The sequence below is a fragment of the Gopherus flavomarginatus genome, chromosome 16 (assembly GCF_025201925.1).
Source record: "Gopherus flavomarginatus isolate rGopFla2 chromosome 16, rGopFla2.mat.asm, whole genome shotgun sequence".
Taxonomy (NCBI): Eukaryota; Metazoa; Chordata; order Testudines; family Testudinidae; genus Gopherus; species Gopherus flavomarginatus.
This window is the reverse complement of record NC_066632.1, coordinates 6,922,022-6,949,834: the sequence shown is the minus strand read 5'-3', so window position 1 is coordinate 6,949,834 and position 27,813 is coordinate 6,922,022. Positions and strand designations below refer to the sequence as shown.

General features: G+C 55.6%; 1 protein-coding gene across 4 annotated transcripts; it reads right to left on the bottom strand.

Annotated features, from left to right (window-relative positions):
* Positions 1-1,220: 1,220 nt before the first annotated feature.
* Positions 1,221-27,550, bottom strand: GIPC1 (GIPC PDZ domain containing family member 1). 4 transcript variants are annotated; one of them, XM_050925621.1, is made up of 7 exons: positions 27,449-27,550; positions 22,018-22,350; positions 21,470-21,655; positions 15,754-15,934; positions 3,616-3,728; positions 2,521-2,602; positions 1,221-1,484 (listed from the first exon to the last, which is right to left on the bottom strand). In XM_050925621.1, exons 2-7 carry the CDS (start codon positions 22,297-22,299, stop codon positions 1,333-1,335), a joined length of 996 nt encoding a protein of 331 aa, XP_050781578.1. In that variant the 5' UTR covers positions 22,300-22,350; positions 27,449-27,550; the 3' UTR covers positions 1,221-1,332. The 4 variants fall into 4 exon arrangements, with proteins under 4 accessions (XP_050781578.1, XP_050781579.1, XP_050781580.1 ...); XM_050925622.1 differs by lacking the exon at positions 27,449-27,550 and adding an exon at positions 25,790-26,838; XM_050925623.1 differs by lacking the exon at positions 27,449-27,550 and adding an exon at positions 23,784-23,891.
* Between the last annotated feature and the right edge of the window lie 263 nt (positions 27,551-27,813).

Sequence of the window (27,813 nt, the reverse complement as noted above, 5' to 3'; positions counted from 1 at the left end):
CCCCACTGCACCCCCAAAGAAGTCTTTCTGGCAGCAGTAAGTGGAGGAGGGGTCCCTGGGCAATAGTGCTCAGCTCTGACAGCCTGAATGCACCAGAGAACTTCTGCCAGCACCGGGTGCAACAGGGGGCAGGAACTCTGGCCATGGGGGAAGCTCCCAGCCAGGCCTTTGCCAGCAGGGGGCACTGCAGGCTGTCGATTCCTTTCCCCTGGGGGTGGGGGCAGGGAGGGTAACAAGGGGAGCAGGACGAGGGGATGGGAGCGAGCTGTTTCTCCTCCCCCCCCCCCCTCAAGTTAGCAGCAGCTCCCAGTCTCATGCATTGCTCAGCCCCACACAAGGAGCCTGCCTGCAGCCCCACATGCTGCCTGCCCCCACCACAGGCCAGAGCCCCTGCCAGCCCCTCCCAGCTCAGGGCTCCACCAGGGGAGGAGGAAGGATTAACGCAGGTGAAGGGACAGGGCAGCACAGTACCAACAGAGCAGCAGGGCAGGGGGCTGGGGCGAGCTCAGAACGCCCTGGGGGAGGAGTGAGCAGGCTGGTGGGGGCACTCTGCCATCAGCAGCCTGCCCAGAGCGGCCTCGCTCCTGTTAGTGGTTAGATGGGTGCTGACAGGCAGCAGGGTTGATGTACCATATGGACATGGGGTGGGGGGGTCTCTGCCCACAAACACCCACACGTGGAACACAGGCACCGGGGTTAGTTTAAAGGCACCGGGGTTACTGCCCGGCGGGAGGCTGTGCCCAGGCAGAGGTACAGTCAAGGGACTCCCCAGCAGTGGCCAGGAGGTTACCCTGATGACTGAAGAGGGGTGCCAGGCCCTGCAGGTCCCAGGACACACACCCATCTCCACCCCAGGGAGCAGCGCAGGAGTTGGGAATCCTGTCCAGCTCCTGGCCCCCTCACTCACCCGTTGTCCCCTGGGACTGGGGAGGGAGCACCCCCAAGGTCCTGCCCAGTCCCCACCTCCCTGCAGCCTTCCCCAGGGGCACACGATGGCTCAGCTTATTGCTCCATAATGCCCAGCAGCTGTCCCCTCTGCCGCCTCCAGCACTGGGGGGATTGAGAGAAGAGCCCAGAGCCTGGCTCCCATGAGGCTCCAGGTACAGTCAGGAAGGGCTGGCCACAGAGAGGTGCACACAGGGTCCTGGATGGAGAGGAGGGGGCGAGGAGCCAGAGCTGGAGTGTTTGCAGTGCTGGAGCCAGGCACAGAGCCAGGCCCATGGTGTCTCCCCTTCCCCCTAGTCCACATAAGGGCAGCGGCAGAACACTCCCTTGCCTAGCCCAAGGGCACAGCAGATCCAGGGTGGGCAGAGCAGGCCAGGCCTGCAGAGTCTAGTAGCGCCCAACCTTGGCATCCCCGATGGCGCCCCACACGTCAAAGACGAACTCGTCAGGGAAGGCGAAGTCACCCAGCCGCTCATCCAGCGCCTCAGCGAACTCGTCGGGGTTCCGCTTGTCCTTCCCCAGCTCTACCATGGTGGCAGCTGGAGAGCAGAGATGGGGGGGGGGGAAGGGGTGATGAGGAGCATTCACTGTCACAGTCACAACATTACCTGTGGCAGGACGTGCCAGCCCTAGTGCTATCCCACCGCTCCCACCAACAGCACCAATGCTTTGCTCTTCACAACAGCACTGCCATGCCATGGCCAGGAGCACTAGCCACCCTGAGCCCCAGCACTGCCAGCGCCAACACGCTACTCTTGCCCACAGCCCTGGCCGAGGAGGCCTGGCAGCTGGGAGGCCTGCGAGCTGAAGGGCTGATTTACTCTCTGTGCGCCCAGCCCTGCTTCTCAGAACACACCGACAAGCCTGTCACTGCCACAGTAACCCTGGAAATGCTGCTGTGCTGGGAGAGCCCTGCTCACCTCTCAGAGAGAGGAGATCTCTCCTCACACGAGGGATGTCGGCCTCTGGGCCACTAGCAGCAGGGCTTGCACTTAACTGCTGGGGAGCATCCAGCTACTCTAGTCCCACCCCTCCCAGCAGGGGGCGCTGCAGGAGCGCTGGCTGTGGGGGAGCTCCCAGCAGGGGGTGCTGCAGGAGCGCTGGCTGTGGGGGAGCTCCCAGCAGGGGCGCTGTAGGGAGCAAGGGAGGAGCGCTGGCTGTGGGGGAGCTCCCAGCAGGGGCTCTGTAGGGAGTAAGGGAGGAGCACTGGCTGTGGGGGCGCTCCCAGCAGGGGGCGCTGTAGGGAGCAGGGGAGGAGCACTGGCTGAGAGGGAGCTCCCAGCAGGGGGCGCTGCAGGGAGCAGGGGAGGAGCACTGGCTGAGAGGGAGCTCCCAGCTGGGGGCGCTGCAGGAGCACTGGCTGTGGGGGAGCTCCCAGCAGGGGGTGCTGTAGGGAGTAGGGGAGGAGCACTGGCTGTAGGCGGTGCTCCCAGCTACTCCGGCAGGGGGAGCTCCCACGCTGCCCAACAAGGATTCCTAGGCTGGCTGACTGTGACGCAGCCCTTCCCCCAACACCCCGATGCTTTGGGCACCCCGCCCCGGGCTGACTTGGGGGCTGCTCGGCCGGAGACTCACCCAGCTCCGTGTCACGGATACCCATGTAGCTCTCCAGCAGGTCGTCCACCTTCTCAATCGCCCTCTCCTCAAACGCAGACAGCTGGGGGGCAGGAGAGCTGCTGAGCAGGAGACTGAGGCAAAAATATAGCCCCCATCCCATCCCCACATCCCAGCCAAGAACCATGGGAAAAGTGGGGCCCTCTAAAGCCTCTTCCAGCCCTTCCCATTCCTTGGGGGCCAGGGCTGGGATAGCAGGGGGCTGCGGGTCAGGATTTAGGGGCATCAGCAGGGCTGGGGGGGTAGGAGACCCCAGGGTTCAGATTGCAGGGGGCTATGGGTCAGGACGAGAAGCAATCAGCACGGCTGGCGGGGGAGCCCAGGGTTGGGATAGAAGGGGGCTATGGGTCAGGATTGAGGGGCATGCGCAGGGCTGGGAGACCCCCTGGGTTCAGATAGCAGGGGGCTGCAGGTTGAGACTGAGGGGCATCGGCAGAGTTCAGATTGCAGGGGGCTGCAGGTTGAGACTGAGGGGCATCGGCAGAGTTCAGATTGCAGGGGGCTATGGGTCAAGATTGAGGAGCAATCAGCAGGGCGGGGGGCGAGCCCAGGGTTGGGATAGAAGGGGTCTATGTGTCAGGATTGAGGGGCATCCGCAGGGCTGGTGGTGGGAGACCCCAGGGTTCAGATAGCAGGGGGCTGCAAGCTGGGATTGAGGGGCATCGGTAGGCCTGGGGGGTGGGAGACCCCAGGGTTCAGATAGCAGGGGGCTACAGGTCAGGATTGAGGGGCATTGGCAGGGTTTGGATAGCAGGGGGCTACAGGTCAGGATTGAGGGGCATTGGCAGGGTTTGGATAGCAGGGGGCTACAGGTCAGGATTGAGGGGCATCGGCAGGGCTGGGGGAGGAGACTGGGAAGCAGACGCAGTGCAAGGATCGTCCCCATATGGAGGACCTGTCCCCTCCCCACTCTTGGGACAGCTGGGACCTCAGCTTCCCTCTCATTCTGCTCTGGCTCCACACCCTCAGTTCCCTCTGGGAAGAGGTCAGGGCCCAAGTGAATATTCGAAGGCTCCCCAAGGCTGTCAGGGGAAGCTCCCCAGGGCTGGCACCTACCTGCTCCTCCACAGTGGCCGGTCCCTTGGCCCGCAGCCGTAGGGTCCCTCTGCCAGTGCCCAGCTGGGAGCTACTGTTGTGCTTGCCCCCTGCGGCCCGCTGGCTGATCATATCTGAAACACAGCAAGGGGACGAGCAAGTGAGACCACGCCAGAGGTAGGGCAGTCACATGCTGGCCTCGCAGCCCCGAATCCCAGCAGCCAGCCCAGGGCATCAGTGCAGCCAAATTGACAGCCGCCCTCCAGCAGGAAGTGGGACCAGGAATTAGATACCACCGCCTGGGCACAACTGGCAGGGTATGCTTGGGAGGTAGCTAGGGTCAGGGTAGTGTGTGTTGTTCTGATGTCTCAATCCCAACTCAGTGTGTGTGCATAGCTGGGGCTGGGATTGAGGGGCACTAGTAGAGTTGGGGGAGGGGAGCCCAGGGCTGGGATGGCCGGGGGCTGCAGGCCGGGGCCAGCGGCGGAGCTGTGTGGGGAGCCCAGGGTGGGGAGAGCTCGGGGCAGGGGCCAGCAGCACAACTGTGTGGGGAGCCCAGGGTGGGGAGGGCTGGGGGCAGGGGCCAGCGGCGGAGCTGTGTGAGGAGCTCAGGGCTGGGATGGCCAGGGGCTGCGGGCAGGGGCCAGCAGCAGAGCTGTGTGGGGAGCCCAGGGCTGGGATGGCCAGGGGCTGGGATGGCCAGGGGCTGCGGGCAGGGGCCAGCAGCAGAGCTGTGTGGGGAGCCCAGGGCTGGGATGGCCAGGGGCTGGGATGGCCAGGGGCTGGGGGCAGGGGCCAGCAGCAGAGCTGTGTGAGGAGAGCTGGGGGTAGGGGCCAGCAGCAGAGCTGTGTGGGGAGCCCAGGGCTGGGATGGCCAGGGGCTGCGGGCAGGGGCCAGCAGCAGAGCTGTGTGGGGAGCCCAGGGCTGGGATGGCCAGGGGCTGGGATGGCCAGGGGCCAGCAGCAGAGCTGTGTGAGGAGAGCTGGGGGTAGGGGCCAGCGGCGGAGCTGTGTGAGGAGCTCAGGGCTGGGATGGCCAGGGGCTGCGGGCAGGGGCCAGCAGCAGAGCTGTGTGGGGAGCCCAGGGCTGGGATGGCCAGGGGCTGCGGGCAGGGGCCAGCAGCAGAGCTGTGTGGGGAGCCCAGGGCTGCGAAGGCTGGGGGCTATGGGCAGAGGCCAGCAGCAGTGCTGGGATGGCAAGGTGAAGATGCTGCATGTTGGGACTCAGGGCTGGTTGCAGTAACATCCATCCCAGGAAGCCGCACGCTGCCTTCCCCTCCCCCGTTTTGCCCTGCCGCTTCCCCCAGTGGGGCTTGGACCCACAAGACAACTGCATCAGTCTGACAACATGGGACAGCAAAGGCACATTGAGATCAGCACGTGGGACCAGAGAAGGGGTCCCTGGCAGTCACAGATCAGCTGTGGCACAGGGCCCAAGGCAGTGGGTGCAGTGCAAGAACCTCTGTTAGACAAAGCAGCGCAGCCCTTGGAGGGTCAGGTCTCCATACTCCACAGCAGAGGCTCTGGCAGGACTGAATATCTGGGGTCCTGCCGGCCGGCTCCTTTGCATGGATCTTCCTTCCTTCCTTCCTTCCCCTGCACATGCCTCTTGCTCCTGCTCTCCCATCGGCAGTGAATGAGCAGGGGCTGGTGAGTCTGAGCTCACAGAGCCCTCGGCTGGATGAAAAATACCTGTGCTGTGAGGGAACGGGCAGAAATCCGGGATCGCCCAGCCTCAGCAGCTCTAGGTGGAGCGCAGGACCCTGGGCACCGGCAGCGGCGAGTGGTTCCTGCCCTCTGCGGGTTTCTCACCATCCAGTGTTATTTTAATGCACTGGTCCAGGCGCTTCCTTTACGTCTAAGCCCCCTGGACTGGATCTAATGGCCAGAAAGGTTTCATAGCAGCACAGAACCCAGTTAAGGATGTGATCCACCTCGGCTTCCCCCGCACACAGAGGTGTGTGAGGGCAGCTTTCAAAATGCAGTTGGTATGGCCCAGCTGATTAAAACATGAGAGAGTGTTTAGTAAAAGCAGAGCGAGGCAGGACCCCTGGATTCTCTCCCTGGCTCTGGGAAGGGACGGGGGGCTAGGGGGAAAGCAGGGGGCTGGGAATCAGACTGCCAGGTTCCACTTCAAGAAAATCAAGCCCCTGCCTTTCTGCTGCTGCCTGAGCAGAAGGCTAAGCAGATTTTCCACAGCAGCTGCGTCCAAGGTGAGACAGAAGCTCTGGCTAAAGCCAGTCTCTGATCTTGGCCCCTCTCACACATCACTCCAGTGCTCTACACCCTCCCCATGCCTGATGTCAATGCATGGCCATGGCTCTGTGCCCCATCTCTTCTCCTGGGAAAGCTGTACTCTGCTGGAGGGAGAGATGTGCAAGAAAGAGAAGGCGGTTCACAGAGAGGGGTCATGGCAGAGACTGGGCAGCCGGGAGAGAGGAGAGGAAGCATTTCCAGAGCTCGTTGTAATATTCACCTTTTGACAGCTGCTGCAAGGACAAGAGCCGAGCTCCCGGGGGCTCCATGGCCAGCTGGAGCGATGCAACCTGGGAAAAGCTACTGGAGCCGGAAGGAGCAGAGGCTGCTGTGGACAGTGCTGTGCAATCCTGGATTTTATTGCCACAGCACTGAGCTCCACGGAGATACCAGGGAGAACTGGCTTCTCCGATACGTTGGCTCCCTCGTCTGACCTCCGTGGCGCTTAGCCATTCTGGACACCAAAGCTGAATAAAGACTCCAGTGACATATCGTGGGGTGCAGCATTGCCAGGCAGTAGTTAAACAGCTGCCACGCTGTGCCCCAGAGGTGGCGGCATGTCAGTGCTGAGAGGAGAGACCCCGTACAGCACTTGGAGATCCCTCCCACACAGAAGGGGCTAGCGGAAAAAAAAAGTACAACCCTGAGCCCCGGTGAAAGACAAGAACCTGTCCTGATAACGATGACTAACATGCTTGCTTCACTGGGGGCTGAGATCCCCCTTCACACATAGGAAACTGACGCATGGGGACAAGAAGCCACAGTGCAAGCCTCATGGAGCCTCCAGGCCTTCCTAACTCTTCGAGGCCTCTGCTCAGACCAGGCCTCTCTGTCCCGTGGGTGGGTCTAGTTCTTGCCAACAGCAGCGCGGGATCCCACAAGCTCCTTTCCTCCAGTACGTGATCGGTTTCTTCCTGCCCTTGGGCAGCCTGGAACCCCTAGGGAAGCCGTGGTCCATCCCGCAGCAGCTCCCACGCCTGCAGAGACCTCTGTTCCCAATGCGCTTCCAGAGCGGCCAGCATTTTCCTGGACAGCCTCGTCCCCTCGAGCTGATACAGGGCACTGGTCACTCCATTTCCTCTCCCCACAAGGGACGGAGCCACTTCAGCATCATCCCATTAAAACCCTCACGGGACAACCAAACCAGCTGCTGTGTTTCCAAGAGATACTCCCTTCTAACTGGCCTGAGAACAGCAGTGCGCCTCTCCAGCCAGTCGTTACTGTGTGCTGGGGACACAGAGCCTTGGAGATCCAGCCCCACTGACATTTCTCACAGTCCCACAGAGTAAAAATAACCTAGGAAAGTGTCATCTGATCAGCCACTTTCCTGCTTCTGGCATATGAGGGAGGGGGCGCCTGAAACCCCACGCCGGACATAGATGGCAGCAGGAGTATGGTGTAAATGCCCAGGCACAGGGCTGTGTGTTGCTCAGTCCCTGCCAGAGGGGGCACTGGAAGCAGCCCACCATGCTCCTTTTCCTACCAGCCCCTGGATCCATTGCTTTCTGCTAGCCACGGTCTCCTCTCTGCCCCTCAATGACATTCCCCCAGCCCAACTGCTGTGCCAAGGAGGTGCCCCCAAGGGCAGTGGGGCAGTCTAGGGGCCCCGCTTTCTTGCTTGTTAGAGCTGTCGAGGGGGAGGGTGAAGGCCATGCGGCTGGGGTGCCGGCCACGGGAGCAGAGATCCTGTGTGCGGAGCACAGATGCTGGGGCAGGTGCAGGGCAAGAATTATCCAAGAAGGGCTCCACTCGCGGGGTGCGGGAGGTCCCGCCTCGTCCTAAGCTCTTCAGAGGCTGCTTCACTTGCAGTTTGTCCTTCAGAAATGGGAAGAGAGGCCCTGGATGTGTTGAGCCAGAGAGCGAGGGACGGCAGCTGGTGGGGGGAAGGAAGACGGGGACACATGCAGCACCATGGCTCACCCCAATACAGTAGGCTGAATACTCACTGCAGGAGGCCCAGTTTCTGCATTACATTCTATGTCGTGCTGCCCCCACATTCCCCAGGGGCCACCTGCACCCCGCTGCCCAGGCAAAGCGTTGGGAAGCAGCTGGTGCGTTGCCACTTTTCCGCCTCTCGGCGCCCTTCGGGCAGAGGGGGCATTAAACGGGGAGCAGGGGACGGCCTGAATGCCTCATTCCAAACCTCAGCAAGGGCTGGCTCCTGCTACCTGGTTCTCCGCTGCTGCGGCCAATAGCCGGGGGAAGGACAGCCCGATGAGTCTGCCAAAGCGAGCAGCAGTGAGACCAGTAACTATTACAGTGTCTTCGTTAAATGTCGGTGATGAACGAGCTCCCAAGTCAGGCTGCCTGCAGACTCAGGCAGATGTCCCTGCTATCGGGCGGGCTCGACAGCTGTGGCTGTGAAGAAACCCTTCAAGAGACTTCGGTTTTCCCCTCCCCCTTAAAAAATAATAATTCTGCAGCAGATTCAAGCCCAGACGACTCTGTGGGTGCACTGCTGTCAGGACGCACGGGGGGACAGCTGGTTATTCACCCTCCCATGTCCAGGCAAGGGGAGCAAGCTGAGGCAGACGCCCCCCTGCTCTAGGGGCTGATGTATCGCTCATTCAGTGTGGAAGGCAGACTGCCACGTTCAGTTCTGGCCCAGGCCGTGTTCGAGTCGCTTCTTCCCTTGACCTACAGATCTCCCGCTGGCGTCTCTGGGAGGGACGGGGACGGTCTGGCCTCTGTGGCACCTGCACCATTGGGGATTGTATATTCAGTACTTGATTGCCATGTTCAGCGAGAAAAGCTCTGCCCTGTGCTCCTCTCCCTCTCCCCCCTACCCCAACGCTGAAAGTTAGCGCTGAGACTGAAATGCCAGTGCCGGCAGTTGCAGATGACACCACTGGGAGACTGAGGAGTGAGCACTCCCTAGCACTCTACTCGCCATAGTCCGGCTGTCAGCAGACACATGAGAGCCAGAAGCCCCTCTGGGGTGATTTTTAAGAAGAGGGAAGCAGACACTGTGGACAATGTGTCCAAGGGTCACAAGTCTCTCAAGGGGACAAACAGACTGGGGCCCATACGCATCTCCTCCTAGGACTCTACCTCCAAGAGGGGATCCCGCAGCCCTGCAGCATGGGGCGTGGATACCTTAGCACCAGAGACACTAGAGGGGACGGGCTCCCCTAGCTGCTTGTAAGGTGGCTAGAACTGCTCTGCCTGGTGCATTGGGGTACAGGAGTTTCATGGGGGCACACACTGCTTGCTTACTGACAGTTCTCGTGCAGCTGTTCCCCAGCTCTCTGGTGCAGGCCCTAACAGCTACTCCCTGCCCCTCCAAGCACATACCAGTGTCTGTCTTCTATGGAAAACGCTGCTGCCCTCCCCAGGTTCCAAGGAGGAGTCCTTGGAGCAGCAGCAGCAGCTACCACAACCTGGCAGCAGCTGGACTGGAGGAGCCATGACACCCCGCCCGCTCCCAATGTGGTTAGCACAGTACGGGCTGTGGGAGAGGGAAAGGCCCTGGACTCAGACACAAATATCCTCCAGGCACATCAACGTGTTTGGGCTGGAGCCGCAATCAGAGGATGGCATGCCGGGCAGGCACCCCACCCTGCTGTGTGTGCGCCTCATGCACCGACGCCAGGCCAAGGCCTGGAGGCAGGCTCCTAACAGATCACAAACCCAGAGACCTCCAGCCCCTATCTACACTAGGACCAGACATGATGCAAAAAGCAATTGGACAAGAGCCTACATGACCCCTGGGGTCCCCGCACAGCCACTGTCCCAACAGCCCCAGGCTGGCTGCAGCAGCCACTGTTCTGCTGGGTGGATGCTGAATGCCATTAGCACCCCTGGGAAGCCCAGCTACCATACACCCGGAGGGCAGGGTGATAGGGAGGGGCCATCATCATCACGTTCCTATTACACCTCTGGCGTTTAGGGCAGTGACGAAGCTGCTCCACTCCTGTCTGTTTCTGGCAAGTCTTTCAGTGGTTCCCCAGCAGTGCCCCAGGTTTTTCAGCTCGGCGCCCACAGCTCTTTGCCATGTTGGTTTTGGGCGGCCTCGTTTTCGCTTGCCTTCAGGTATCCATCTTATTGCTGCTCTGGTGATGGAATCAATTTCCAACCAAAGCACACGACCAATCCATCTCCAATGCCTCCTGGCAGTGATGGTGCTCAGATGCTCTTGGCTGCACTATGTCAATAGATCTTAGTTTGAGATTTTTCTGGGCCAAAAGATATGGAGGATTTTTCCCTTTTGGGGCTATCATAGGCAGAGGCTATTCAGACCCAACCACCCGTACATAAACACATCTATTCAGGGGTGGAAGTAACACAGAAGACTTACCAGTACAGGGGCCTGGCCTTGGGCAGAAGGGGCAGGGCTGGGGATCAGTCTCTAACAGCCAGCCGGTCCGCGCCGCCCAGGGCTCTGGTGGTGATTTAAAAGGGCCCGGGGCTCCGGCTGCTGCTGCGGTAGTAGGGGCCAAGAGCCTCGGGCCTCTTAAAAAAATCGCCAGGCCCCAGGGCAGCTGCCCCTTTTACCCTCAACCCCGTTGGCGACCCTGTCAGTAGGGACCCTACCAGCAGGGCCACCAACTGGGGGAGGGGAGTGGGGGGCAAAAGGGGCAGCACATCAGCTGCATGGGGGCTGGTACCGGTGGCCATTTCTTACCGGTACGCCGTACCGGCCCACTTTCACCTCTGCATCTATTCCCGCCCCCCCAACATGCAGAGAGAATCACTGATCCAGAAGCCATGGGAAGAGGGGTCATTGACCCCCAGGTCAGCCTGCCTCAGCCCCCCGTTAGAGCCCTCACAGGGTAGGGAACAGCACTGAGAAAGACTAGCCTGGCACCAGCACAGAAGCCCAGTTGTTCTGCCTCTGCTAACGGGAACGTGTGCTTGGCTCATAGTGAGGATGGAGCTCCAGGTGTTCCTGGCACTGGCATTTTTGAGGCTTCCTGTCATCCTCCCACTTCCCCAAAGCTGGGAGGGGGTGGCTGTGTTCAACTGGGAATGCAGCGGCACTGCCCTGCCTTTCCAGGAAAGCTTGGCTCCTTTCAGACAGGGAGGAGCTGTTTGCCCCACACGGGGAGGCTGGGGTTCTGGCCTCTGCCCTAGAGCTTGCAGTCAAGAGACAGAACAGACTTTCTAGTCATGCCACTGCACAGGCAGGACAGGGCGCAGGGGCTGCATGGGAGGGGAGAGCAGGGCATGTCTGCGCCAAGACGGCGGTGCTGGCAAAGAACAGAGACCACAGGAGCTGCAGAAGGTCACATGACCTACACCAACTAATAAGTGCAAGACTGGAATAGCAAGGGCACTGGCAGAGCTGTGAGGGGAGGGGGCCAGGGCTGGAGAAGTAGGGGGTCTCTGAGTCGGGGGTTTTCAAGGGGTATTGGCACAGCTCTGTGTGAGGATGTTGAGGAGCATCAGCAGGGTTGTGGGTGGGGGCTGAGAGGCACCAGCAGGGCTGTGGCGGGGGGAGCCCAGGGCTGGAGAAGCAGGGTGGGGCTTTGGGTGGGGAGCTTAGGGGCAGCAGCAGAGCTGAGGGGTAGCAGCAGTGCGGTCTGGAGGTGCTGAGGGGTAGCAGCAGGGCTGGAGAAGCAGGGGGTATGTGGGTAGCAGCTGAGGGGTAGCAGCAGGGCTGGAGAAGCAGGGGGTCTGAGGGTAGCAGCAGAGCTGACAGGTAGCAGCAGGGCTGGAGAAGCAGGAGGTCTCTGGGTGGGCACTGAGGGGTAGCAGAAGGGCTGGAGAAGCAGGGGGTCTCTGGGTGGGGCTGAGGGGTAGCAGCTGGGCTGGAGAAGCAGGGGGTTTGTGGGGGGGGTTGAGGGGTAGCAGCAGAGCTGAGGCATAGCAGCAGGGCTAGTGAAGCAGGGGGTCTGTGGGTGGGGGCTGAGGGTAGCGGCAGGGCTGGAGAAGCAGCGGGTCTGGGGGGGTGTTGAGGGGTAGCAGCAGAGCTGATGGTAGTGGCAGGGCTGGAGAAGCAGGGGGTCTCTGGATGGGGGCTGAGGGGTAGCGGCAGAGCTGGAGAAGCAGGGGGTCGGGGGGGGCTGAGACATAGCAGCAGGGCCTCTGGGTGGGGGCTGAGGGTAGCAGCAGGGCTAGAGAAGCAGGGAGTCAGGGGGGCTGAGGGGTAGCAGCAGAGCTGAGGCGTAGCAGCAGGGCTGGAGAAGAAGGGGGTCGGGGGGCTGAGGCGCAGCAGCAGGGCTGAGGATAGCGGCAGGGCTGGAGAAGCAGGAGGTCTCTGGGTGGGGGCTGAGGGTAGCGGCAGGGATGGAGAAGCAGGGGGTCTGTGGGGGGAGCTGAGGGGTAGCAGCAGAGCTGAGGGTGGCAACAGGGATGGAGAAGCAGGAGGTCTGTCGGTGAGGGCTGATGGGTAGCGGCAGGGCTGGAGAAGCAGGGGGTTTTGGGGGGCTAAAGCATAGCGGCAGGGCTGGAGAAGCAGGGGGTCTGTGGGTGGGGGCTGAGGGATAGCAGCTGGTCTGGAGAAGCAGGGGCTCTGGGGGTGTGGGCTGAGGGGTAGCGGCAGGGCTGGAGAAGCAGGGGGTTTTGGGGGGCTAAAGCGTAGCGGCAGGGCTGGAGAAGCAGGGGGTCTGGAGGTGGGGGTTGAGGGGTAGCAGCCGGGCTGGAGAAGCAGGGGGTCTGTCGATGGGGGCTGAGGGTAGCGGCAGGGCTGCGTGGGGAGAAGGTAGAAGGTACTGCAAAGAGGACTGAGGGGCGTGGGCACAGCCATGCTGCTTGTATATTAGTCTCACTCAAGAGCATTGAGAGAACACTGTGATTAGTGTCTCCCCAGCTGAGGCAGGTAACTGGCCCCTCCCCAGATCACAGGGAAGGCCCTGAACACTCTCAATGGGGGAGCGAGAAATAGCCAGCTGAGAGATTAACACAAGCAGCTGCTCCAGGTTGCCCACAGAGGGGAAGAAATGAAGTGAGCTGGCCTGGAGCTGTTCCCCAGAGGCCAGCACTTGCCCGGTCAGCAGCTCTCACAGCGGTCCACCCAGAGCTGCGGACTCCAGGCTTGTGAACCAGGGCTGGCACAGAGCCCAGAGGGTGGATGCCTCTGCGGCAGGTTTCTACAAGAGGTGGGAACTGAACAGGGCCAACACAGGATGAACCAGCTCCCCACCTCCTTGCTTCGATCAGAGGACAAGAGGCTGCTTATGCAAGGAGCTGGTGATCTGAGTCCTCAGCAGGAGCCCGTGAGCTGAGCCAGCGCCCTGCAGCAGGAAGAGCTGCCAAGAGCAGTAAGGGGGACACGGCAGGGTAGAAGGGTGCACCCAAGGAGAAAGACCTGTAACTGACGCTGCACAGTCCCTCAGGCCAGGCTGAGGGAACCCCCCCTTCCATCAAGCACGACCCACATACGGGTTGTAACACCCATGTTGGGGTGCACCCACTGCTGCCCTCTGCTGGATGCTATCAGATCTGCCCAGGCCCTCCCAAGTTCCATCTCCCTCTGGCAGATCCAGAGGTAAAAAGGCCGTCTCCTCTTGGCAACTAGCAGAGCTCTCCCTGTGCTCTAGCTGCCGGCATTCTGGGAGAACAGCGTGGAGCTTTTCCTCCCTCGGCCCCTGGTCCAGAGGGTCAGCGCACACTGGAAGACAGGGCAGGTTATGAGGCTGGATTGAAACACCAGTGAGTTGTGGGTCCAGGCAGCAGAGCACAGGGCTGGCAGGACTGAGCTAAGCTTAGCATTCTCAGGTTTGCCTGCCACCCAATTGGCAGGTGGCTTTGCCAAAGTAGATCCAGAGAGCATTGGCACCTGGTCTCTCTCCACCACGGCTGAGCAGAGGACCCTAACGTTCACACACATGGCCAGCACCACGGAGCTGTCACTAATTCCCATGGAACAAATTGCAGAGAATGAGCAGCGGCACGGATGCTGGTGCCAGGGCTCCCGAAGTGACAGACATGAACATATGCAGCTGGTACCCAGTAGAGGGAGGGGAGAAGGAAGTTGCCAGATTCCAGGAACCAGGGACGCCTGCGTGGGCTGAGAAGCATAAGCCAAGGAGGAAATAACTTAAAAGTGGAAAAAGATCTTCCTTCCCAGATCAGAGGCCAGTGAGTCACTTAAGGAGGAAGGAATTCGTGATGGCAGGCTGGCCTTGCGGATGAATGAACTCAGACACCAGCAGCAGGGAATGTGATGTGACTGGGAGCCAGGACTCCTGGGTCCTATTCCTTGCTTAGGGAGGGAGCACCTCTAGTGGTTAAGGTTGGCAAACCAGCACTCCTGGATTCTGCTTCCACACTGCCGCTGCCTCGCTGTGTGATCTGGGGCGACATGAGGGTAGCAACACTGAGCCAACCCAGGGCTTAGTGCAGCGTTCGAAGAGGTGCTACCAACAGCCAAGGAATCTGGATTTGAGGACTCTGATAAGGCTGCACAGACAGCAGAGAGTGAGGTCACACTGTGATCAGAGGCAGTCTGCCCGCAACAGAGTTGACAGGGCTGGAATCCCCATCCCTGGGGTACGTTTGGGAGCCACTGACAAGGCCAGCGCTGGATAACAAGCACAGGGGCTGGAACAGTACCACTCGGAACCAAGTTGTCTCCCTCGGCCTTCAGCACCATCCTGGTGACCTCGCTTTCCCTCAGGCTCCACTCAAAGCCCTGCAGAAAGCCCTGAGCTTTGAGGGATCAGTAGGGAGAGCTCCTTCACCTTGCCAGCTGCTGGGGTTGAAACAGGCCTGTCTGCTTAGTGAAATTTAGGACAGCGAGCACAGATCCCTTCCCTCAAGCCACCATAGAGACACTGAGGGTGCAGCATGACAGAGCCAGCCCCTCCCACTTGTCCTGTGAGCAGCCTCCTCTCATCACTGAGTACACAGAGGGTCATTTGCAGATACCTTGGCAGGGCCACCTAACCCCAAGTCCAAGCAGAGAGGGGTCAGCTTTACAGGCCGGCTGCCCAAAGGCCCAAGTGCAGGCTCAGCAGCTACAGGAATCTCCAGATCTCACTGGCCTTCCATGGCAGAAGCCTCCTTTTCCCTCTCCCAATACGAGGAAGGCTTCCCTGCAGCAACATGGCTGGTGAAGCCCTGAAAAAGCAACAGAACTTCCCTATCTCAGCCAACCCTGTGGTTACACGGCACAGGTCGGATGGCTAGGAGCTGCAGTGAGGTTACAGTGCCACCTGCTGGCCACCACGCCACAGGACAAGTCATCAAACCCCATGCTCAGCACCTCAAGCAGCGGGTCTCACCCTTTTTCGGCTCAGGACTCATTTGTATATGTCGATGGCCTGTTGTGACCCAGCACACTGGCTGGGCTGCAATGCCCACCTTGCACTCACCTGGCAGCTGCGGCTCCAGGGAGGTGAGCCCAGCCAGACCCACGGGACCAGAGCCACCTCGCGGGCCTATGAAATATTCCAGCAACACACGGATTGGGAAACCCTGACGCAAAGCCCCTCCCCATCTCCCATTTAATGGCTTTGTACGACAGAAGGTAATGGCCTTTAGTGCCACAGCAGCCAGCAGGGCTTGGGCCTTTGGGCTAAGATGAAAGGCGCTCTCAGATACGCACCCAATGCAGCTTCTCACTGAAGGAGGAAGGATGGAACGTGCAAAACAAAGCCCAGCGTGTTCTGTGCTGGACTGCTTGCCCTGGAGGCTGAAGGTCTCAGCAGAGCCAATGGCAAACATCCCGCCCCCTGCCACCATGCCCCCCCCCCCCCCCCGCCCAGGAACAAGCCCCTCTAGAGAGATGGGGGAGGTCTCAGTCTCTGTGGCCTGTTTGATCTTTTCTGCTGTGGCTGCCAACAAGGGGAGTCAGTTACTTAGCCAGGGACTCCTGCCCTACTAGGACCTGGACTGAGACCCACTGCGCTTGCTTTATACATCAGGTGGAACCAACTTGTGACTACAGAGACTGGTGACAGGCCTCATGCTCCTGCCAGTGGCCTCATCTGCCCTGGGCAGTCTGTGGGGCTCACTCACCGAATGCCTTCCGGGGCTCTGTTAGCTTCAGCGTGAAGGTGCGGCCTTTGGGCAGGTCCTTGAGCATCTTGGCAACCTCGTAGTGCCGGCAGCCAATGAGGCTCTGCCCATTGATGGACTCAATCATGTCGCCCACATTGATGACCTGGATCCGGTCTATGACGCTCCCTTCTTTGATCCTCTGCAAGCAAGAGACAGGATGGTTGGCTCCCAGCACAGACGGCAGGTCCAGGGGCAGTTTAAGTGGCAGTTTCCTCCCCGCAGCTTCCAGATGAGAGTCTGAACAGCAGCACTTTCATTCGGTTAAGGGTTGTGCACAGCCTGTTGTACTCAGCAAAGCTACTCAGAACCCCATAAGACAGTCAATTGAGACTGAAGCACAGAAACATCTCCAGGGTCACAGAATGCATCAGCAGCAGAGCAGGGAACAGAACCCAGGAACCCTGGCTCCCATCAGGCCACAGGGCCTTCCCTTTGTAGTTAGTATCGCGCACATATTTTTGCCCAGCAGAAGCTTGGTCCTTCCTTAGCACATTAATGGTGACTTATGTACAAGGGATCACAATTTAAACACATTTATAAAATACAAACAGAATGAAATCCAGATCAGTGACAGAAACACTCGGTGCTTTAGAAGGGCCAGTTTCACAAAGCTGAAAAGACTTATAAAAGCCACATCAGCTCAGAGGAAGACTGGGTGTGTTTAAGAACATTATTACACAGTCAAAAAGCCATAATCGAGGAAGATGACTGTGTTGGTTAGAAAATGACCTGCTTTAGTGGGGAAGTGAAGGCAGCTATAAAAAATAAAGAAATGTAATAAATGGAAGAAAGGAGAAAAGAAAGGGAATATAAATCAGAAGTTAGGAACCGGAGAAAACTGAAAATGGAAGAAAAGAGACACAAGGAGACGATCGCTAGCAGATTTAAGGACAAGAAGGAGTTTTCTTTAATGTATTAGGAACAAAAATAATTCTAATAATGATATTGGTCTATTACTAGATGGAAATGATAGAATTATCAATAGTAATGCAGAAAAGGCACAGGAGAACAAATATGTATGTTCTGTATTTGGGGAAAAACAGATGATGTGTTCATATCGCAGGATAACATTCTTTCCCCTGCACTAGTATCTCTGGAGAATGTTAAAACAGCAGCTACTAAAGTCAGACAGTTTAAAATAGGCAGGTCCAGATAACTTGCATCCAAGAGTTTCCAAAGAGCCGCTGAGAAGCTAGCTGCACTGTTAATGTTGATTTTCAATAAGTCTTGGAAGACCAGCAAAATTTCAGAAGACTGGGTAAAGGGTGACATGGGTAGTTATATGACTGTCAGTCTGACATCGATCCCGGGCAAGATAATGAAGCAGTTGATATGGAATTTGCTTAATAAAGAATTAAAGAGGAGAATATAATTAATGCCAATCAACATGGGTTTATGGAAAATAAGTCAAGATAGTTTGACAGGATCTGTTTTTTAAATGAGATTACAAGTTTGGTCGATAAAGGTAATAGTGTTGACATAATAGACAGATGTCTAAGGCATCTGACTTGGTACCACATGACATTTTGATTTAAAAACTAGAACAAAATTAATATGGCACACTTTAAATGGACTAAAAGCTGGCTAATTGATAGGACTCAAAATGTAAGTGTAAATGGGGAATCATCATTGAACAGATGTTGTTCTAGTGTGGTCCCACAGGGATCCGTTCTTGCCCCTATATTTTTTTAACGTTTTTATTAGTGACTTGGAAGAAAACAAAATCACCACTGATAAAGTTTGCAGATGACACAAAAAAAATGGGGAATGGCATATAATGAAGAGGAGAGGTCATTATCACAGAGTGATCTGGATCACTTGGTAAACTGGGCTCAAGCAAGCACTGTGTTTTAACATGTCGAAATGTGCATAATTAGGAACAAAACAAAAAAACATAGGCCATACTTCCAGAACAGGGGACTCTACCTTAGGAAACAGTGACTCTGAAAAAGATTTGGGGTTCAAGGCGGATAATCAACTAAATGTGACTTCCCAGTGCAAAACTGTGGCCAAAAGGGCTAATGCGATCCTGCGATGCATAAACAAGGGAATCTTGAGGAAGAGGAGTAGAGGGATTATTTTACTTCTGTATTTAGCACTGGTGTGACCCCTCCCTGCTGGAATCCTGGGTCCAGCTTTGCTGCCCACAATTCAAGAAGGAAGTCGAAAAATTGGAGAAGGGGTCAGGGAAGAGCTGCAACAATGATTAGAAAACCTGCCTGATAGCCACGGACTCCAGGGGCTCAATCTATTTGCTTAACAAAGATAAGCTTAATGGGTGACTCCATTACAGTTTGTAAATTACCTACACGGGGACCAATATTTGATTATGGGCTCTTCAGTGTAGCAGCGAAAGGTCTGACACCAGGCAATAACTGGAAATTGAAGCTAGACAAAATACAGACTGGAAATAAAGGTTAAATTTTTAACACTGAGCGTATTTAATCTTTGGAATAATTTACTAGGGAGCCTGGTGGATTATCCATCATTGAACATTTTTAAGTCAATACTGGACATTTCTCTAAAAGATCTGCTCTGGGGATTATTTCCGGGCAGTTCTCTGGCCTGTTATACCCAGGAGGACAGACTAGATCACAATGGTCCCTTCTGGCCTTGGAATCTAGGAACCATACATCTCTTCAGAAGGGCCTAGGAACCGAAGGCCTCCCACTAACAAAATGGCACCATGAGACAAAAGATCATGGCATTAGGAGGCATGATGATCAACAGTTCTGATTTTACCAGCTGGAGCTGCTGCAGAGTCTACACATCTTGTGTATTAACTCAATAATATTTAATTAGGCTCCTTTGTACCTGTCACCCTGAAGGATGCCAGAGCACTTGAGACTGTCTATACATGAGTCATTTCACCCATTGCTGAAATGCAGCCACCTGTTGGGTGGAACATGGCAGCTGCTTAACAGCCATGCTGCAGTGATTTAGACTGGAACTAGAGCTTCTTAGGGAATGTCATTAGCTGAGAATTGGCAAATGCACCACAGTACCAGGGGATCTTTTGCAAGATTCCAAAGAAGATTTGTGCTCTAATACCACAACCTTGCCCTGTTGGCATGGCTCTGTTCTTTCAAACTGATCCACTAGTCTGGGCCTCTCTCATTTACTTGGGGGTTTAGAGTCTGATCAGGGATGTCACTATCACTGTGCTATGGAGGCACAGAGAGGTCTCTGAGGGAACGGCTGCAGCTCCTAGCACCTGGGAAAACCATCCGGGACACAGAGCATGTGAGAAAGTGACAAGGCAGGAGAAAGGACCGGGGCAGCCTCAGGTAGGAAGGGATGGGTGCACTGATCACCTAGCTCCTCCAAGTGAGGTTTGGACAGAGCAGGGGACGGAAAGCAGGAAGAGCTGTAAGCTGAGAAAAAGAGGCAGTTAGAGGCCAAAAGCATCCTTTAAAAATTGGAAGTTAAATCCTACTGAAGAAAACAGTAAGAAAAACTATCAGGTCAAGTGTAAAAGTATAATTAAGGCCAAAAATGAATTTGAAGAGTAACTAGCAAAAGACAAAAACTAACAGCAAAACTTGTTTTAAGTACATCAGAAGCAGGAAGTCTGCCAAACAATCAGTGGGGCCACTGGACGATCGAAGGAGCACTCAAAGACGACAAAGCCATTGCAGAGAAGCTAAATGAATTATTTGCATCAGTCTTCACTGCAGAGAATGTGAGGGAGTTTCCCACTTCTCAACCATTCTTTGTAGGGGACAAATCTGAGGACCTGTTGCAGACTGAGGTGTCAATAGAAGAGCTATTGGAACAAATTAATAAATTAAACACCAGGACCACATGGGATTCATCCAGGAGTTCTAAAGGAACTCAAATATGAAATGGCAGAACTAGCTGACTGTGGTATGTAACCTGCCACTTAAATCAGCCTCTGGAACAGATAACTGGAGGACAGCTAATGAGACGTCAATTTTTGAAAAAGGCACCAGCAGCGATACTAGCAATTATGGGCCAGTAAGCCGGACTTCACAACCAGGCAAACTGGTTGAAAACAGAGTAAATAAAAGAATTTTCAGATGCAGATGAACAGGATACATGAGGGAACAGTCAACGTGGCTCTTTTAAAAAATCATGCCTCACCAATCTATTAGAATTCTTTGAGGGGGTCAATAAGCATGTGGACCACAGTGATCCAGTTGATCTTTTAGAAAGCCTTTGACAAGGTCCACATCAAAGGCTCTTAAGCAAAAGTAGCCATGAGATAAGAGGGAAGGTCCCCTCAGGGATCAGTAACTGGTTAAAAGATAGGAAACAAAAGGTAGAAATAAATTTTACACAATGGAGAAAGGTAAATAGCAGGGTCCCCCAAGGATCTGTACAGTTCAACATTCATAAATGCTCTGGAAAAAGGATCAAACAGTGAGGTGGCAAAATTTGCAGATGATCACGAACTTGCGTAATTTTGTAAGTACAAAGCTGACTGCGAAGAGTTACAAAGAGATCTCACAAAACGGGGTGACTGGGCAACAAAATGGCAGATGACATTCAATGTTAATAAATGCGAAGTAATGCACATTGCAAAACATAATTCCAACTACACATACAAAATTATGGGGTCTAAATTAGCTGTTACCACTCAAGAAAGATCTTGGCGTCATCATGGATAGTTCTCTGAAAACATCTGCTCAATGTGTAGCGGCAGTCAAAAAAAGCTAAAAAGAATGTTAGGAGCCATTAGGAAAGGGACAGAAAATAAGACAGGAAATATCATAACGCAACTATATAAATCCACGGTATTCCCACACCTTGAATACTGGGCGCATTTATGGTTGGCCCCATCTCAAAGATATATTTAGAATTGGGAAAGGTACAGAGAAGGGCAACAAAAATGATTGGGGGATAGAACAGCTTCTATATGAGGAGAGAAGACTGAGACTGTTCAGAAAAGAGACAGCTAAGGGAGGATACGATAGAGGTCTATAAAATCATGAACAGCCTGGAGAAAGTGAATTGGGAAGTGTTCATACCCTCTCTCATAACACAAGAACCAGATGTCACCCAATGAAATTAATAGGCAGCTTGTTTAAAACAAAGTTAACACACAGTCAACCTGTGGAACTCATTCCCAGGGGATGCCATGAAGGCCAAAACTATACAAGGTTCAAAAAAAAGAACTAGATAAGTTCTTGGAGGATACGTCCCTCTATTGCTATTAGCCAAGATGGCCAGGAATGCAACCCCATGCTCTGGGTGTCCCTAAACCTCTGACTGACAGAAGCTGGGACTGGACAATGGGATGGATCACTTGAGATTGCCCTGTTCTGTTTGTGCCCTCTGAAGCATCTGGCACCAGCCACAATTGGAAGATAGGATACTGGGCTACATGGACCAGTGGTCTCGTTCAGTAGGACTGTTTGCGTGGCTCAGACAGAGCCTCTGGGACCAGGAGCTCCATGTGATCAGGTTTGCTACTGGGGTTTCTACTCCCCCAGTAAGACTCATAGCATGGCTCATGCTTGGGGGCTCACACTGCAGCTCTCTGGGGATGGACAGACAGATAGGAAGGGAAGGAGTAAGAAAAGACACCACAGTGTATGCCTGAGAGGAGCACTCTTCCTCTCAAACTGTGCACCCCACCCACAGCCCAATCAGCCAGTGACAGGGCCTCCTGGGCTCTAGGATAATGTGAGCAGAGCTCAGTCATCTGTACCTTAATGAAAGCATAGCCGGCTCCATTGTCAGTGATGGTCAGGCCCAGCGCCTCCTCAGACTTGAAGACCTCCACCTCCTTCTTCTGGCCCTTTGTGTGTGCAAAGATGAAGTCCTCCAGACCGATCTGGCCACCCAACAGCTTGTCCATGTCCACTTTGTGGGTGTTTAAGGTGCAGAACATCACCTGGGAGGTGGGAAGAGAGATACAGAGTGAGGAACTCCTGGACCACAGCTTCCCCCACTGCCCCTCAGCACCTCTGCTGGGAAGGCCCCATATCCTCAAGGTTATGTCAGCATTTTAGCACCAGCCCGACTGGGCTCAGCCCAGTTGGGCATAGACCTCAGGGGGCATGTAGCAACTGAGCCCAGAGTCACTGACCAGCAAAAAGCCAAGGGCACAGCACAGCCTGACACAGGGTGTTGGTCCACAAAGCCAGAGAAGGCACCAAAGCAAAGGGCCCACCCCACTGGCTGGCTAGGCACTGCCACGCAGAAGGGCCTCCTCTCTGAGCTCCCCACCCTGCAGCCTGGGTGCTCAGCACCTACCTCAACTGGCGGGATCTTGAAAGCCTCTGCAATTTTGCTGTACAGCTCCTTGACATTGGTGAAGCCCTCGATCCTGCCAGTGGGGCTGCCATGGGCCAGCTGAGTGTGGAACACCAGTCGAGGGCGGAGGCTGGCAGGAGGCGGTGGCAGGCCAGGCTGCAGGGCTGCCACGCTGCCGCCACTGCCCACCTCCACCCCACCCAAGCTGCCACGAATGGGCTCAGCCTCCTCATTCTCCACCAGTGGAGGGGCCTTCTTCCGGCGGCCTAGTCCGAGCGGCATGAGGGAGGAGTGGCCAGACAGCAGGAAGTATCAGTCACCCACCAGAGAGACCTGCAGGAAGCAAAGGGGAAAGATTGTAGGAAACTGGCAGTGGAATCAATGACAAGATCCAAGCGGTACTGGCTGACTAGGGTGTCAGGGAATGGGACATGGGCCATCCTCCTCTAGGACATCAGCTCTAACCCAGCCTTAGGGCAGACAGAGCGAGTCTGGGGAATGGGACATGCAGCATTCCTCCTCTAGGGCATCAGTTCCCATCCAGCCGCAGACCAGGGAGCCTGACAGGTAGGGGAGTCACACCTGTGGAGTGTGAAGGCCTATTTTAATTCTGATTCATCTGCACAGCTTTAGCCACTTTTAAAATTAACCAGAATAATGTAAAAAGAGGAGTGGCAGCTTTGGAAACTCCCTACCCCTTGCCTGCCTCCCCCAAGTCCTAGTGTACAGCCCCAGACCAGTGCTCTCCTCCTGGTAGCCTGCAGCCAAGTGGCAGCTCCTGCCAGATCCCATACATAGCTCTAAGTTATGGAGAGAGAAGCAGTCATCTGTATTTCTAACCTGCTTTGGAAACACATTTAGTACAAAGCTCTCTAATGAGTAAGCATCTAGTGATCTCAGGGCTTGGCAGTGGCCTTGCATCTCCCCTCCACTAGCCGACACAGGGGAAGCAGCATTTCTGATACCAAAGCTCCTCCACTGGTGTTGGGCTGGTCACACGATTCCTACTGCTGCAGCAGGTGAAGTCATGGGGTATGGGCAGAGAATGAAAAGTAACACTCCCCCTCCCACCCCTCCCCGAGTCCTGCCCCTCAGGACTGAGCTGCTGTGGAGGCAGGAAACACGCACTGGGGCTGACCCCTGAAGGATTAAAAAAAAAAAATCAGTGTAGTTGCCACTGGAAACAAAGTAAAACCCACAGGCCCTGCTGGCGAGCGGAGACTCTGACAGAGTACTGCAGAAAGCCAACCCCAGGGAAATGTCAGCCCTACTGCCTCACAGACAAAGGAAAATCCATGCCAGGCCCAGAGAACTTTCCTCACTGCCACAGCAGGACACACATACTGACCCTTCCACTCCAAGGACACTCCCAGGAGAAGTGGGATTCCAGAGGGGTTCACCAGGATTGATGAGCCTGGTGCTGCTGGTAGGAGTGCCCTAACCCCTGATGCAAGGACATGGAGGAGGAAGGGGCAGCCTCGGCGGGAGTCCTTCCAGCCCGGGAGTCTCCGACGTCTCTGTTCTGGAATGAGGGTGGAGCGCACCCTGGCAGGCTGATTCAGAGCAGAGAAACCGGCTACAGGGCGTTCCTCAAAGGGTGTAATGGCAGAGGAACTCAGCCAAGCCTGTCAGCGATTACTCCATGCCATGAAGCTGCTCAGTTCAATGGATCCCCAGTATCACCCAGGGCAGAAAGACGCCTCCAGAACTACCACCCACCACCCCCCTCACGCAGCCCAGAACCCACAGCTCCTAACAGCACTCACCAAGAGAGGATTCAGCTCGTGCTGTAGAAATTCTCCACATCCATGTTCTCCCCCTAGCTGCCCAGCTCACTCAGGATCCTCGTTATATCCTATTCTGTGCCCACATCAGTCTTTCCCCCTATTCCCTCCCTTCCCCCTCTCCTCCTCTTCCTTATGCTTACTAGTTTCACCTCCAGCTCTTTGCTTCCTATCTCACTGTGTCTATCACTCACGCAGAGCCAGAACTTAGCCTGGCCCTCTTTGGCCATTTTAAACCTTGTTTCATGGGACATGGTTCTTCACTTCCTGGTGCTAAACAGCCATTTAGCACCACACTCCTTTGGGGATCTTGGGATCCAGCTGAAACCTCCTGCTCAGACAGATTCAGACTCAGCACTAAACACCTGTCTTATTCTGGCCAAGCCTACCATAACTAACTAATCATAATATTCTAAAGAGCAGCAAACAAAAAATGCAGGAGGCCAAGTTCTTACAGGACCCAAGTGGCCAGATAAATTGACCGCCAATTTTAAAGTTTCAACTTCAGAGTATTACTCACATAAAATCAATTTAGGGCTGCTACTCTTCATACCTAACTTTTGTACCTGCCAGAACTTGCAGATCACTTATTTGTTTAACATACAACCTACAGTTGTGGGGCAGGTAGTATAATACCGCCGGTATCGGCTCCACAACTTCCTTGTACAGCTATTCCTGTCTTTGCATTTAGGGAGGAACAAAGTCCTGTTTGCAGCTATCTTGACCAGTTTTTGAAATGCTAATACCATAAAAACATTATATAGACACTTGTTTTGTTTGTATGCATATAGAGTGAGCAGCTGAACAACTGTTATGCTCCACCACAGAAGAGGCTGCATTTTCAGTAGAGGGTGAAGCTATTCCCTTCTAGATTACAGGGCATTTGCTAGGTAAATACAGAATTGCTAAGGACCATTTGGAACTTTAAGGCAAAGTTGTTTAAAAATAAAAAAAAAGATTCACAATTCAGATGAATAAGGAAATTTGATGGCTGGAAATGCTCAGGGGGCTATCCCTAGCTGCTGGGTCTGAGGCCATCTGCTGCCAAGTGGAAGGAGATAACAAATAGTGCTGCCCATTAAAGTGGCAGCAGTTTCCTGCCCCAGGAACTTGTGACTAGTGACCCCTCTGTGGTAACAGAGTTGGGTGCGGGGCCTGGAGGGAGAAAAAAACAAGGATTCCCAAATTGCCCAGTAAAAGTAGGGCACTGTGTGCATTCGTATGTCCTGACTGATCTTGTGGCTAAAGCACAGACAAGGGACTCAGGAGATCTCAGTTCAGATTCCCAGTTCCACCCTAACATGCTGAGCAAGTCACTTTCCCCTCACATACATCCCCCAAAAAGTGCCTCAGTTTCCCCCCTTTGAAATTGGAGAGCAATACTTCCCTACTTCTCATAGAATATCAGGGTTGGAAGGGACCTCAGGTGGCCATCTAGTCCAACCCCCTGCTCAAAGCAGGACCAATCCCCAATTTTCACCCCAGATCCTTAAGTGGCCCTGTCAAGGATTGAACTCACAACACTGGGTTTAGCAGGCCAATGCTCAAACCACTGAGCTATCCCCCCACCAGCCATGTAAGGCTTAATTCAGCACCACCTAGCAATTCTGGAATTTGACACAGGTTTGTTCATGGCTATAGAGGGAATTGTGTGCACTCAGCAACAGGGCACTGCTGCTCAGTCATGCAAATCAAACTTCTACTAAACCTCTCCCCCATCCCTCTGCAAGGCTAAACTGCAAGTGCTGCAAACACCAGTAGCCCTTAATGCCTTCTTGTGGCAGTGAGCGAAAACTAATCCCCAGCCTGACTGACAAGAGATTATAACCGTGATCCAGCAGAGCCAGAACAGCAGACACGGGGAAGGAGCAGCACCCGCTGCCTTCAGTGAACAAACCTACCCAAGCATTCCCCACCATTCTCCAGGAGCCTGAATGACCATGGAGTGGGATTTGATTTGGGGGATAATTAATTCAGCGGTTTACCACCTGTCACAGAGAGGCTGCTATATGTTTCCCCAACTCCTCAGGCAGTAGAGGTTGTTGATCTCATTTGCGGGATGATCAACACGGGGAATGATTATTTCATTTGTTTTGTTGCATGTGCGTGTCTTCACTGTGTTGCCCTCATGTCCCACTCAGTAGAGAAACAAACACCTAAAAGGGTCATGTTAATTCCCGTTGGTACACTGTGTGTCAGAGACTCCTCTGCAAAACTCTAACCACCTGCCTTCATTAGATGGGAAAAAGGTAAGGGGAGGAATAGGCTAAGAGATACTAAATAGACAAGCAAACAAGGGGAATTTCCAGTAGATTTTGCACAGCAAACTTTGAACTTAAGTCAGAACCTTTTGATCTTTCACGGGGGGGGGGGGGGGGGGGGAGAGAACCTAAACCAAACCCAAGCCTAATTTACAGGGCGCTGTCCGCCCCCCTGTTCTACATGGGCATTTGGAGATTCCACGCTGCCCATCTCTATATTAGAACCTCTGAGCAGCAGAACTCAAAGTGCTTCACACATACATCAATTAAGCCTCACTCACCCCACCCGGCTACTGAGTCTCTTTATCCCTATTTTCCAGATAGGTAAAGTGAGTACAAACAAGACTTCCTGGTCACACAGGGAGTTGGTGATGGCACTGGGAATGCAACCAGGAGTCCCAGCACCCAGTTTCCTGCTTTAATTGTTGTCCCTGGTCTCCAAGTACCAGCCCAGCACCTCAAACATGCATTGTATCCTACCCAAGACTGCAATGCTAGGACCCCTGTGCATTTGCAAAAGGGGAGGGAGCCTTGTACGGTGGTTACAGCAGGGGACAGAGCCAAGACTCCTGTTCCCAGGCTCACTACTTCAGAGCCACAGGTGCCCCTCTCCAAGACCCTCTGTGGCATAAACCCCCAGCGGGACCCTCCCATCCTTCTGTGCCACTAATACACCACACGTACCCCCCTCAAGGGCACAGCAACGGCAGCCCCCACACAGAGCTTGAGCCCCCTCAGACCCGTTCCAGCTGAAACCCCATTCCCAGCAACAGCATCCCTTTCTCAAAGCTGGAGCAAGGGGACCTCCCCTCCCCACCCCCAAAGCTGCGGCCACCCTGCTCCCCCAGAGCCAACCCCTCCCCCTAGGGCACCTCCCCCCGCTCCCACCCCCCTGAGAGCTGGACCCTCCCGCTCCCATCCCCCACCCTGGGGCACTTTCCCTCGCTCCCATCCCCCCTCAGAGCTCGGCCCCCTTCTCTCTCCCCCCCCCCGGCTCCAGGGCACCTCCCCTCGCTCCCATCCCCCCTCAGAGCTGGACCCTCCCGCTCCCCCCCCGAGAGCTGGACCCTCCCGCTCCCATCCCCCACCCTGGGGCACTTTCCCTCGCTCCCATCCCCCCTCAGAGCTCGGCCCCTTTTTCCGTCCCCCCCCCCCGCCCGCTCTAGGGCACCTCCCCTCGCTCCCACCCCCCTGAGAGCTGGACCCTCCCGCTCCCATCCCCCACCCTAGGGCACCTCCCCTCGCTCCCACCCCCCTCAGAGCTCGGCCCCCTTCTCTCCCCCCCCCGGCTCCAGGGCACCTCCCCTCGCTCCCACCCCCCTGAGAGCTGGACCCTCTCGCTCCCATCCCCCCGCTCTAGGGCACCTTCCTCCCGGCCTGACTCACCCCGTCCGCCTCCCCACAGAGCCGGTCCCGTCCCTCCACCAAACTCCAGCTGGGCGCAGCCGCGGCCTGTCGCCCAGGGAGGGAGGGAAGGCGGGAGCCTCGCCGCGCCCATTAGCCAATCACAGCAAATCGCGCAGACCCGCTGGCCAATCACTGCTCGCTCTGCTGGACAGGGAGGGGAGATGGGTGGGCAGATTCCGGAACCTTAGCGCAATGGAAGCGTCCAATCCAAACAGCGGGGGAGATACCATCCCAGGAGATGGGGGGAGGGAGAAGCGGCCCGAAGGGAGATACCATCCAGAAACCCTAGGGAGAGTGGGAGATACCATTCAGAGGTGGAATAGCGAGATACCATTGAAGAAGGA